This window comes from Anguilla anguilla, chromosome 13, assembly GCF_013347855.1.
Source record: "Anguilla anguilla isolate fAngAng1 chromosome 13, fAngAng1.pri, whole genome shotgun sequence".
Taxonomy (NCBI): Eukaryota; Metazoa; Chordata; class Actinopteri; order Anguilliformes; family Anguillidae; genus Anguilla; species Anguilla anguilla.
Window position 1 is genome coordinate 20322867 of NC_049213.1, and position 13428 is coordinate 20336294.

General features: G+C 44.6%; 1 protein-coding gene across 5 annotated transcripts; it reads right to left on the reverse strand.

Annotated features, from left to right (window-relative positions):
- Window positions 1-1081: 1081 nt before the first annotated feature.
- Window positions 1082-11452, reverse strand: tpx2 (TPX2 microtubule nucleation factor). 5 transcript variants are annotated; one of them, XM_035386759.1, is made up of 17 exons: window positions 11167-11452; window positions 10111-10231; window positions 8817-8951; window positions 8485-8605; window positions 8085-8171; window positions 7364-7450; window positions 6323-6444; window positions 6055-6209; window positions 5665-5836; window positions 4939-5077; window positions 4372-4588; window positions 3927-4022; window positions 3597-3770; window positions 3277-3414; window positions 2132-2240; window positions 1638-1804; window positions 1082-1341 (listed from the first exon to the last, which is right to left on the reverse strand). In XM_035386759.1, exons 2-17 carry the CDS (start codon window positions 10214-10216, stop codon window positions 1231-1233), a joined length of 2136 nt encoding a protein of 711 aa, XP_035242650.1. In that variant the 5' UTR covers window positions 10217-10231; window positions 11167-11452; the 3' UTR covers window positions 1082-1230. The 5 variants fall into 5 exon arrangements, with proteins under 5 accessions (XP_035242650.1, XP_035242648.1, XP_035242647.1 ...); XM_035386757.1 differs by having other exon boundaries at window positions 2132-2243; window positions 11167-11451; XM_035386756.1 differs by having other exon boundaries at window positions 3268-3414; window positions 11167-11451.
- Window positions 11453-13428: the final 1976 nt, after the last annotated feature.

Sequence of the window (13428 nt, forward strand, 5' to 3'; positions counted from 1 at the left end):
ACAGGATAGCCAGAAGGATTTGCAAACTTTTGCTGGCCAGAAACAGGCAATTAATGGCTAAAGCAGAGGAAAAAGCCAGTTTAAGTGGATCACAAAGGAATAAAAGTGGCAGTGACAGTAATGACATGTTCAGTTTACAGGAATCTTCACCTAAAGCACAGTGATCGTGACATTCCCAATTCAGATAAGGTGGCATTGTACAGTTAACAGTACTTTCAGACTTTTGGAATCTCTCTGAAAACCATTGAAGATGTAGGACATGGCTGTCCAATTACTCTTTATAGCCCAATGGCTGTGACACTCGAGCATCCCCCTGAAGGCCTTGGGCACCCTTGGTGCCCCACCCACGGCTTCAAGCTCAGAGACTGCACCCACAAGGGGGCCCATCAAGAGACTGTGATAGACAAGCACTCAACTTTGACAGCTAGCACAGAATTACATTACATTACAATTGATTTTCACCAAATCAATTTACAAAAGAGCAGGCAGAGGAGATTCACTTAATCACTCACTCAGGAAACAAAAAGGAGGGTGCCAGTGTTTCAATGACTGTAGGTCACTTCTTGTCAACAGGGTTTTGAAATTGAGGGTAGTGTACTTTTAAAGCTACAAATGAATTGAGCCTCTAGGAAATAAATTCAACTATACTTAAGTTTGCAACACTTTCAGGGGGATGCAGGTTCAACCCCTCGAAGGGGGCAGGGCACAGTCACCGTGCCCTTTTCAAGGGATTAAGGCCGGCGCTGGCAGGGTATCATCGCATTTGCACAGACTGGGAAGAGATTTATGGAAATGATCTTGTTAAAGGACACTTACCTCGTCATTTCTCGATGCCGTTATAGCTGATCGTAACCACAGGAATTCACGGCAAAGGACAGATCACTCAGGACAGAGCCAGCAGGGGAAACTGAGCCCTCCCATTTTCCAGCTGGCCAGAGGCAGGGCGGCCCTAATGCCCCCCAGATGGCCAAACTTAGTCAGGTCAACAGGACAGCGCAGGGAAACCGTGAGAGAAATTTCACTGTGCCAGCAAAGGTCTTTCACTAATTCAAAACTCATATTTGAAGACAGAACACACACCTAGTTCAATAAAACTGTTTAATGAAAAACAAGAACACAAATGAATACATAAATAAAATTGAGGGAAAAAAACTAGCATAAAATGCAGGAGAAAGCATTGTCAGGGAACACCACATAGGACGGGGGGGGCGCAGTTGGTCAGAAGTGGGATCAGAGGCGGAAGCGGTCAGAGAAGTTGGGTGACTGAGGAACAGTCAAGGGCACCTCTCCCCTCTTCAGCTCCAGTGGTTTGTAGTGTCTGATCGGCTGAGCTTTGTGCACCTGTAGGAGAGGCAGATTAGGGGCTCTGAACATTAAAATTAACATTTTAAAACGGGACACTGAACTGAAAATCTGCTGACAGAACATGGATGGTTCAGCGACAGGGATAGCGTGGCGTGCTGCCATAAATTACAAACTTTAATGCCCCCAGGAAATCTCTAAGAATATGGCAAAATGTTCAGAGAACGTGCTGTTTAAGACTGAACCCAACAGAACATCATTTATAGCAGGGAGAAGGAAAAACATGAGTAGCACTGGAATAGGAAGAGGTACTGGGGGGGTTGAAAAAACTGTACCTGCTCCAGTCTGAGGCGGGTTATTTCGTCTTGCTCCCTCTCCTCCTCCTCCCTCCTCCTCTCCTCCTCCATGCGTGCCCGCAGTGCCTCCTTCTCACACATGGCCTGGTCAAACTCCTGCCGCTCTTTGGCCCGGCGCTCCGTGTTCAGCTGGAAGCCCTCCGTAACTGAGATTACAGGCATAGTCAAAAAGGGAGGAGGGCTCCAGCCAGCCAGAGAGAGAGACAGAGGGGGGAAGCCCCAACACAGACTGGCAACCAGCAGACAAACTGGACTCCCACTCAATGCTTCTCAAGGCCCTCTTTCCAATAACATTTTAAGTACAAATGTATGATGCAGGTTTTTTTGGGCTACAGGGCTGCTTTTAGGAGGACATGACATCTGGAAGTACGCTAACTTTGTTAACAAGAAGAGTAGGATATTCCTCCATGGATTCATGTATAGGAAACACACCGTGGGAACCCTGCACGCACAAACAAGCACCCAACACTCACCAACAATAGAGCGATTCTCCTTCTTTGGCAGGAAAGGCTCCTTGTGGACGACCGTGTTGGGTCGGGCCTTGAACATAGCTGCGTCCTGCTGCTGCTTCAGCTCCTCCTTCATCTGGGAGCAGAGGGAAGCGTTGGGACAGACATGCTCAAACATTTCGATGTGCTGCACTAGAATTAGGAGCAGCCTACAACACCACTTCAGTTCTGCCAGCAGTTAGTGTGGAGATGGTTTTTTATAATGTTCATAGCTAGGCTAGTTCAAAAAGTATGAATCAGATGATGCATGTGGTGCAGTTGGGGGAATTTAAAAAAATTACAAAATCATTTATACCAAACAGGAAAAGTGACATCACTGTTCCTAGAAAACTTCTGGTGGGTTGAGTGTTTTGTTGACAAGTTAATTAGCTTGCTGATATCAGATTCCCTGGGAGAATTTTCAGGAGCAAACAGATCGTTCATTTATGGTCTTGAACAATCCATTTGAGTAATAAACACAAAAACAGATAGCGGGGGTAGGAATTTACATCGACCACATGCAAAACCCAACAGCATTTTACACCGTTGTAACTGTTCAGTTCATTCAGGTGACTGATAACTCCTTTACGATGGCATACAATTTTTGTGGAGAAATACTTTCATGAGCTCCCAGACAGACGCTATTGACCAGTGTGTCATACTTGAGGGTTACAGTTGCAGATGAGACGGTAGAGGAGGGTCCTTGTTAAATAGATGACCTATGCAACAATGGTGGCACTAATGAACTCCGCGTTTGGCATAGTTGTCATGTATGGTCAACAAAGCTGGAACAGACTGGCCACTCAGTTTTGTTGCAGGAGCACTGAATGTCCGAGGTGAGCAAACTCAGGACGCCAGTGTCCTGGCCACCAGGGCACATGTGCAAACGGGTCAACATTGAGGCCGTGTGGTTCAATGGTAGTGCGCTCCTGTTTGGTGCTCTGCTCTCCTCGGTCTCTCTCTCCACACAACGCAGTCTGAGCCTAAGCATGTTGCACAGATGTTTTCTGGCAATCGCAGACTCCGTATTTTTTTTTGGGTCACTTCCTAAACCACCTTTAGCATAAATGACAGACCCACTGTTCAAAATGGTGCGCCCCCTGGTGTTGGGAGGAACTCACCTGCCTTACCCAGCGTTCACTCTTGGCTGTTCCGCGCTGATCTATCAGGAGCTGGAAGGGCTCCACCTGGGTGGGCACTGCCACCTTCTTTGCGGGCAGGTGAACCTCGCTGAAGTCCGGCAGCGGCTGTGCCTTGAACTTGGGGACCTGAAGGGTGCATGGCCAGAGGGTGGTATATTGACAAAGCCTAGTTCAAACTGAAACTAGGAGAGATAGGTGAAGAGGCAGCTCAAGGCTCTGGGTTACAGTGCTTTTTCCAGAATCCAAAGCATTCAAATATAGCTATAGTTGGCATTAGGGAATTTTAGCGTGTTTTGGCAGTCTGTTACCTCTTCGTTGCGTAGTTCCTCCAGTCTCCTCCCCTTGAGCGCCAGCCGCTCTTGTTCACGGGCATCGAAGGAGAAGGGGCACATCTCCACCTGGTTCTTCTCCGGCAGCTTGGGCAGGAACGGCAGGCCCATGTACGGCACGGGGTTCGCCTTCACCAGCGGGACCGGCTTCTCCTGCAGCACAGGACAGCTCGCTAAAACCCCAGCCTACAATAAATATGACTACTGCCACTGCCTCATTTACTCAACACGCAATCACAGACCTTGTGTGGGCTCACTGCTCAAAATGTGCCACATACTCATCCAGACAGAATCTGTCCATCCACTCACCGGCTCCACTTTGTGTTCTACACGCACACGGTTCTTTAGAGCGAAAGCAGGGGATTCTGGGACGGTTGGGTTCTGCACCCTCTTCTGTGGTACACCCTGAAATATGAAAAGATTTTTTTTCCCCTCCATGTAAATCTCATTAAGAAAGATTTTAAGGAGGATCTAGCCAACAGATGTGCTTCAAATACATATCTGCAAGACTGACCAAAGCGACTAACCCCTAAGGATGGTCAGCAATACAAAACAATTGTATGGAGCAATTCAGTTGGTTTTAGGCTTAGATCAGACACCTAAAACTGTAATACTAGTTTGAGTTTACCCATCAATCAGCAGCTCACTAAGGCTTTGGCCAAAAAAAGAAAAAAAAGAAAAAGGGTACTGGCCAATCAATGACAAATGAAGCACCACAACCCAGCAGCCGCTGTAGAGGGCATTAAGAACGCACCACCACGTCCTCCAGGATGTGCAGGGGGACGGGCCGGGGGTGGAAGGTGTGGTCCTGGGGCTCTTCGGGCTTGCGGCTGGCCTGCCGCTCCTGGATGCGCCGGTCTGTCTCCAGGTGAAAGGCCTCAGTCTGCGTGGGCTCTTTAGGAGCGGGCTTCTTGGGCATCACCGCTCCTTCCAAGATCTTCCTGTTCAGCTCCAGTGCTTTGAACTTAAACCTGCGGAACAGAAACGGCAGCAATGGACATTTTTAAACAGGGGGCCACAAGTTCATTTTCACCAGTGCTACAGAAACTGCAAGTTCACTCAGCTATACGAGGCTGCTCATTCACCAAGCCAATACCCATAACATTAAGGGGTGAACACACTTTTGATGTGTGAAACCACAGCCTTCATCTCAGTAGTAAGCAGTCTAGCTGACAGTGAGCTCAGTGAACAGGACGAGCAGCCCGTTTTAAAAATCAGCGAGTCAGGCTAGAGGACGCCCACTCCTTGTGAAAACATTTGAAGGAGTGCAGTATTAATGGAGATTCCCAGGAAAAGGCCGGATTGCGTTGGTGGAACATACTGTCTGATCTTCTCCAGCTCCTCCTCCTCTGCCTCAGCACTGCTTTTCACTGCCACGGGTCGGCTCTTCGGCCTCTTTAGGAGCTGGGGTGTTTGGGGGTGGGTGATTTTCAGCTTTTTATTTGAAACTGGGGAAGGACCTTGGGAGGGAATAAATAAAATCATTTAAAAAATCTGTCAAAAAGGTTTGCATCCTTTAACCTGCAGTTCAAAGATCTTAAGCAGCAGGTCAGCATACAGACATTACCACACGCAACCAGACACAACAACCAAGGCCCTGTTTCACGAAGCTAGATAACTGCACTGAGTAAAACCCAGAACCAGAAGTGGCTAAATTTAAATGTGACAAAACGTTTTGATACAATGTGTAAAGAGAAAAACAATTAAATTAAAAAAAAAAAAAACCCCATCTAGCAATACATATTGAAAGTATTTTAAAATTTATATTACGCATTAGAGGACCGCATGTCCTCTTGATAAATGATACATTTCTTCCAGTGCACTGTACCAATAGTTTCATTTTCATTGGTCAGTGGTCTTCGTAACCAACATGACACCCTCTTTCCTTCTCACACAGGACTTCGATGCTAGCAAAGCGGCACCAGACAGACTTAAATTAGCTGCAAATCTTCACTTGACTGATGGGCCAAGTGCAGTCATAACCAGACAGCAGCCGCCACATTAACCCGCAATACAGTACCACGCGGTTCCAAAAGCCTTCTCGTACCCTTCTCCTCCCTCTGGCGGCTGCGCAGGTGATAGCGGGCCGGCGTGCGTTTCTGAAACTGCTCGATCTGCTCTGCCACAGACACGTAGGCCTCAGTCTCCACGCGCTTGCGTTTAGCGGGGCCCGACAGGTTGAAGGGCTTGGGCACTGTGGCTCCCCTGGGACCATTCGCCTGAGGAGAAGTGAGGGGCAAGGGAAGAACGTCAGAGGTGACTGACAACACTTTCACCACACACTTCATGTTCAATGTGTGCCGCAAAGAAATTCAAACACGTTTGCGCCAACAGCTTTGGAAAAAAATTAAATGCATTGTGGTTACAGTTTCAATATAATCATTAAGCGGTGCATTTTCTGGCCAACAGCAGAGCTCCAGGGGTGGGCGGGACCTACAGGGGGGGCCATGTGCTTGCGAAGCTGGGAGCTGAAGTCCACCTCTTTGTAGGCGGAGTCCTGGGCCGCGTCTGGCTGCTTCAGCCGCTCGTCTGTGCGGAAGTGGAACTCCACCGGAACCGTGGTGGACAGCACCAGCTTTCTGGCTGGCTGACCTGGGTACCACACAGAGGGACTTTGACCAACACTGTTCACATTGCTCACAAATACAACTCTCCAACCACAGTACGGGACGGGCAGGTCTTAGTATGGTCTGAGTAGTACTGACTTCCTGTCACAGCTGCCTTGAAGCTGGCGTCGTTCCTCTTGCGCTGCTCGGCAACCTCCTTCTGCAGGGCCTGCATATGCTCCACCTCCTGCTGCTCTGAACTCTTGAGCTTTGTGTTCCTCCTGCAGACCAACCATGCCCACCATTACACAGGGAATGAACACTTCCCCATGCATTTGCACGGGGGGTGGGCTCTACTGAAAATGCTGGCAAACAGATCAGGACAGATTCCTCAGTTCAGTGCTTGTTCGGCATTTGACAAAGCATGAACGCATAAAAATGTAAGCCACATACAACCTTCCAAACTACAGAGCTAGCCATTTCAACCGCACAGCAAAATGTGAATTGAGAGAAGGCTTCACAAGCAAGGGGTGTGCGATATGACAGTCTTTTAAACATATGACACTAGCACTGTAGTTTCACGTCCTTTAGAGGCTAGCCAGCATGTCACTAGTCACCAGTAACATCACATCAGCTGCTTTTGTAGCTACAGGCTCAACTAATGAATTGGGTTAAATGAAAATGCCATTGCTTATTATTATCTAAGTCTTAATGTCAAATTCAGAGTAAAAAATATAGTTTTAATGGTTTTAAATGCAAGATTACAAGGAAGTATTGAAGTTCTGCATCGTTTGGAGCTCTAGCTTTAGCCCCAACTCTGCAGTAATGTTAGCTACCTCTGCTTTGCTCTTATCTGTGAAGCTCTGTGCAAACCTACTGGCTCTCAGTGCTCTGGCACCACTGAACAGCAACATGATTGACATGCAGGCATGGCAGAGAGCTGCTGTCCTGATTGGTTAAGACACAGGCACAGTAAAATCTGGAGTGGTGGATTTCAGAGCCTGAGACCAGTTTTCTTTTAGACCTTTTAATTTATTTATCTGTAAAGATGTCAAGGAATTTTTACCAAATGTGAAGTGTTCTACAACAAACTTAAATACTGCACCTTTAAAAAAAAGCAACATAAAAATGTGAATTGTGACATTTAAAAATTGTGGTTTGATACTCTGGCCATATCGCCGAACCCTAATGTGAGCTCACCTGATGCTGGACGGGGGCACAGCCGATCTGCGGGGCCTCTGGCTCCCAGTCGTCCCACTGCGGCGCAGGGACCGGGACACCGAGCTCCTGGAAAAACAAAAATCCAGCATCACGCATCAATTGGTGAGGCCACTTCATACATCACAATGTGCTGAACAGGCTGGTCATAAACCAGGGGTGCCCACATTTTTTGGCTAGAATTCTAGTTTTCCAGTGGCCAGCACAACGTGATCAACCGGGGTTCCCCTCAGAACCATAGTCATTGACACGTGAATTAATTATAAACTACTGGTAAATTTCTCCCACCAGGTAGTCGGACCTGGCATTACAAGTCCGTAGCTTGCCAACTAGCAGATAAAAACAAACGGAACACAGCTTTTTGCTATGACATATCTAAACCGTATCCCAGCATTGAAATGTCTTGGGTGGGCTGAAATTGCTTTTTTGTGGGACCTCCTAATAAGTATGGCTTACTTCCTGAAAAGGGTACTCCAAAATACTCAGCAAAACCCCAAAAATAAGTATATCTGAGGATTTTAAGTACATCAAGAGAAAATTTCACATACTTGACTTAAGTGCTCAACTTGTGTAGTCAACAGTAGGCAAGTAAGCAGTTTCAGACACTGCCTGGGACTGCATATGCATGCACATTTCTGAAAACAGAAAAACCTTGTATAGCAGTAGCTACTCTGCAGGCAGGACAGGTCATCGGTCCCCTCACCTGCGTGGCTTCTTAGTTGGGGGTGCGGCAGGCACAGCAGCGGGTCCCTTCCCTTGCCGTCTGCCTGCTTCCAAGCGCTTTGACACCCTGGAGAACAGGCAATACACAGGAGTCATCCATCCAGTTAAGTGCTTTAAGGGGGGGGGGGGGGGGGGGGGGGGGGGGGGGGGGGAGAACCCCCTCTTCATCTGCCATTTCCTAGTGCGCATGAACATTGAGGAAAATGGAAACTCAACTGCAGGGGTAAGATTTGCTCATCCCCATATTACAGAGCCATACAGATTTGCACTGATGCAACTCAAAACACTACAGTAAAACACTGCTTCAACATGGCACACAAGTTTAATGCCATGACAAACCGAAATGTAAATGAAATGGGCATGCACAACCACACACACACCTGCGTGGTTGACGGGATGGGCCGTTCCTCTGGTTTTGACTTGACGTAGATGGGCCTGCATTGCCCCATGAGGTCACAACATTTGGTATTGCCAGCGTATTCGGACTCCCTTGGTCTGTAACTGAATACGAGATTATACACAAGTTCCTCAAATATCTACAGAATCTGAGTCCACTCCAGGGCAGCTGCTCACCACAAAAGCACTGCAATTACCTCAATTTACTGTAATTTTGTAGCCATTTTTTTTTCTTTTACAGTGCATGACAATTTGCAAGGGGCTGGGAACAGCCATTAAAAGCAGAATTATGAAAACAGATCAGTGAAATACTGACCTCTGGCAGCATTGCCATCTTCACATCTGGGAGACACCACAGCCTTAGGGAGGTCCATTCTGCGGGGCCTGCCAAGAGGTTTCTCGGCCTTCGGAGTAATGAGCAGGCCCACTGTATTTGGGCCTGCCACCTGGTCTACAAAAAAAAATAAAAAGCAGTTTCATCAATTTAGATTGATTCTACCAACTGAACTTGCAGATGTACCAACATCACAGTACAAAACAAATCAGTTTACCGGCAGCTTCAGGCTAGGCATAAAGCCTCGTAAACAAAACCACAGATCTAGTCAATTTGCGTAGGTATAGACCATTTTGGAGCCTACGTCAACGTCCGGACATTGCGCACGCATCGTGGGTAGCAGAAAACAGCAAACTTATCAGAGTCGAGTTGACAAAGTCCCAGAAACACCGACAAAATATCTTGTGCTGTTGCCTGTCATTTGTATTGAATACCATTCTCGTGCACTCCCTTTGAAACAAATAGTAGACTGTAACATTAACAGAACAAACTAGACTAATGGTATCATTTTGTATATCTCGTCTCTGCATTGCCCATTTCATACCAGGTAAAGTTTTCTCCAGTACTCAACCAGAAATGAATGACGTAGGGCAAGTTAATAACTTCCATTTATAACACAATCCAGTTTATAGAGCAAGCATATAATTATTCAACTGGCATATTGTACTACGGCATACAGGTTATATGTATAGTTATCTGATAAATGACATACATGTTCCCACTTTCCAGAATGAATGAGCAAACGACACCGCTTTCAAATGGTTGTAGTTCTCTCAAGAATCATGAATACGACACAACTCCGCAAATTTGTGTTGCATCTAGAATCCCGATTTCCCAGACACAAGATGTTCTGGTGGACATGCCCGCTGGAAAACTCGTAAAAAAGAAAGATCGTAAATTCAACGAAACCTCAGCGGAATTAGCGCTTGCTAAGTAAACATTTTGGGCTCTGACAATATAGCTACCCCCGTAACAAATGTAGTGAACAATCACCTCTTTAAAATAACTAGACATTATGTCCTGAGGATCCATAATATTGTTTGCTATGAGTTAGCAAACTAACGGTGAGTTTCACGCTCAGATCTTTTTGCTACCACCACTAGTCTACATTATCTAATGTTAAGAGACCGTTCTTTCTGCACCAGTTTGACTCCGCCTACAAAAAACGCCAAAGTTTACCAACACCAAAATGGTCACGTAGCGCATTTCCTGTAATCAAATGTAGCTCACGTTTTTTTACATACAAAAAACAAATAAACCAGATCACTCAACTTACCAAACCAATTGTCAGCATTGTCATCTGTGTCCAAAGAACTAAAGTCAATGACATGGGACGGGGCATCAAACTCGTAAACGGCAGTTTTTTCTTCATGCAGATCCATTGCAGGCCAGTCTTCCTTTCGACAAACAAGTCACGCAAGTTGTTAACAGCATTCCGCTTAGTATAACAATTCTTTAACCAGCCAATGAGGCAGGTATTAACACATTTCGACTAGCTGACCATGCGATTCAAAAGAAACAAATGTAATCTACCAAGGGAATCATAGCTATTTCGCATCAGGAGAAAGCACAATTTAGCTTCTAACCAATAACTTGGCTAACCTCGTTGATAACTTTTCTACCTAACTAGCTAACCACCTGCAGAGCCAGAACTTACCTATAGCTAGCTAAGGTTAGCAAGACTATGTAGCTAGTTTGATTTCGCAAGAACTACACGGATGCAAAAACAAACAAAAAAACGTGCGAGTAAAACTGCAATCAATGTAATCACAATGAGCTACATCTAGTAATGTTAATCATGCTAGGTATTAACTAGTTATGATAACTAACGTTACTTTAAATCGCAGGCCAGTCATTGGGAAAAAGTACCCATAGACAATACCATTATATTCAGAAATTATAGCAACTACATCACCTCTGCGATTTGCTGTAAACAGGCGCATTCTTTCACTCTAGATCTAGCTATAGACTAATACTCACAAGAGCAGTAGTGTTATTGCTAGCTAACTTGTATTATGTGGGGAAAGGATTTTGCAAACTAAAGACTAAAGTGGGTGGCAGCCATGTCATTATAGGAAATCAACGCAAGTTAATTAGCGAGCTACTCGTTAAGGTAGCTAATTGGATACAGCGTTAAAGGACTAATTTAAGACATGATGGCTCAACAATTCAGCGCGAAAAAATAAAACTTCTGGCGAAATCACTGTTAACTTTAAGTGAATAGCCAACTAGCTAACGTTAGCTACATCAAGCGCTAGATGGAGTTTGGAGACCTTACAGAAGCGAACGCCAAAACAGACAAAACACAGTAAAGTGGTCAGTTCTATCTTACCTTTAAAGCCTTTGGCTCCACAGAGCGGATTTAAAAATAACCAACTCCCTACGTGGAAATTGCTGGAAATACAGCAACTGAGTAAATTTGTGTTTATAGCCAAGAAGAAAGCGACCCTGCTAGCACATCGACGGTCAGTTGCGATTTGAATTTCTTGCGATTTTAAACCAACCTATCGCCAGCAATTTCCGGGTTGGGGCTTGTTATCTGCAGTACCAAGGAGCCACGATGGGCGGAGCAAGGACGCCAAAAAAGGAAGCGAGCACAACAATCATAAAACTCATTCGATTTCTCCTTCTTTCTTTTTTCTCTTTTTTCCTCCTAATTTTTCTTATTCCCCTTCTTCCCTCAATTTTTCTATCTCTTCCCCCATGACCAAAACTACTGCTCCCCAACCCGAGGAAGCAAGAGGAATCTGTCGGTGATTTCTAACCAACCAGATCTTCCCGTTCTCTGCACCTTCATTTCGTACCAATCGGGACTCGTTACGCTCGTCAATTTCTTGCCAATCAAATGTTGCAACACAACTTTTAAACGAATTTCGACAAAATCCGCAAGAACGCAGTGGAATTTTGTATGATTCCTAAATTAAGAAATTAAATTAAGATGAAAACCTAGCTAACGCTCGTTTAGTGACAGAGACTGTCTATTTTTCTTCTACCATCTCTGATAGTAATTTAGCTGGAGGATACTTATGTTATATTAAATTTGCAGTATGTTGCTAAGTTTGGACCACCACACATGATTCAACCACCTTCATGCCAATGCCAACCTCTCTTGCACACCAGTCCTGGTCTAGTACTGTAAAATTCATCCAGATCATCTCCCCCTTCTTTACAGCCTCTGTGAGGACCAAATAATAGACCTTTGCCACTTCCAGTTCTGTAAGTTTGTCCTTATTCTTGTTTCAAGCAGCTGTAAAATGTAAGACCTGGATTATTATGTAACTGACAGTGCTTGTGAGTGTGCTGTGTATGTTTGTGAACCGCCTGTATGTGCCCTATACTGTCAGAGTGGATCTGCTGCTGCTGGTCCTGCACCTGCTCTTGCTCCCACCAGCTCAGGTGCACTGTCTGCTGATTAACCCACATGTCACCCAGACTAATTGCAAATTCATGCAGAAAATGTGGGCAATTCAGAACTGAGGCAACAGGGCACAGCCCTGTACAAAGCCACAATATACTGCCCAAATACAGAGACAGTGTCTAACAAACAGTGACTGGAGAATATTGAAAAGAAATGTAAAATTAGAACTTGTTTGTACCCATTTGTAAATAATATTTTTACAGAGTTGTTTAATTTTGTATTAAATCAATATTTTGGTAACAAGCCTTTTTTGTGTAACTTTTAAAAAGTTTTGAAGTCTTTATTTTGAATATTCTGAAAATAATACTTTGTATTGATAAGTTGTGTAATTTAACAAGATCTGGTTGTGCTATATTTTGTCAGTTATTTCTGGTTGTAATTTGTTTAATAGATATACTGTGTTTTCTTTTTTTGAAGTTATTTAAATAAAAGTATAAAAATTTTCATGCGGTTGATGGATATGAATTGTTTACTGAAAGAGCCATTACTTTTAATCAAAGGGCTAACTACTACAGACAAATCACTTGGTGCATTGTGACGGCCCACTGTAATCAATCTACAGTTCATGGTCTATATGCTCCTGTCTGCATTATTTAAATTATTATTTAAATTATAATTGGAGAAATTACGTTAAAGAAAAGCAGCCATGGTTGGTCCATGGCGTAGTGTGTAGCTTGACGCACAGACTCACGTGGCGAAGAGTCGAAAAATAGAAAAACACCGGCATAGTTTGACTGTGTTATAAGACACCGGTTGAAGAAAGAATAGCAAATGTGAAGTGTGGAGACTGCTATTGCCATTCTCCAGAATCGTGTTGAGTTTTTCACCTGTTGGAGATATTTTAAGCCTTATATTTTATTGAGGGGCAAGGTTTCTTTTTAAGAGTAGTTTATTTTGCTGTGTTTTATTTGTAATTAGTAATTGGATGAGTGAAATGCAATGTAATTTCCACACATGGATTAATAAAATATTCTTAACAGTGTGGTGGCAGAAACTCTGTCCTTAGGGTAGCAGGTTGCAGCACAGATAGGTATTCATGTGTATGGAGAAAACAACATAGTCACAGATCGCATTCAGTGTTTCTCTATAAATCAGTATTCGTCTCTAGAGGAAAATTCATCCAGATACAGCCCATATATCCCCTGAGAATAGCATATACTTTACAGCCACCTCATA

What these genes read in the sequence shown, in the direction of transcription:
- tpx2 (XM_035386755.1), bottom strand. Translation starts at nt 10,216, where the DNA reads ATGGATCTGCATGAAGAAAAAACTGCCGTTTACGAGTTTGATGCCCCG. An exon ending in GTGCCCCCGTCCAGCATCAG is followed by an intron (nt 6,445 to 7,363) that starts GTGAGCTCACAT and finishes GTTGGTCTGCAG; the next exon opens with GAGGAACACAAAGCTCAAGA. An exon ending in GGAGAATCGCTCTATTGTTG is followed by an intron (nt 1,805 to 2,131) that starts GTGAGTGTTGGG and finishes CTGTAATCTCAG; the next exon opens with TTACGGAGGGCTTCCAGCTG.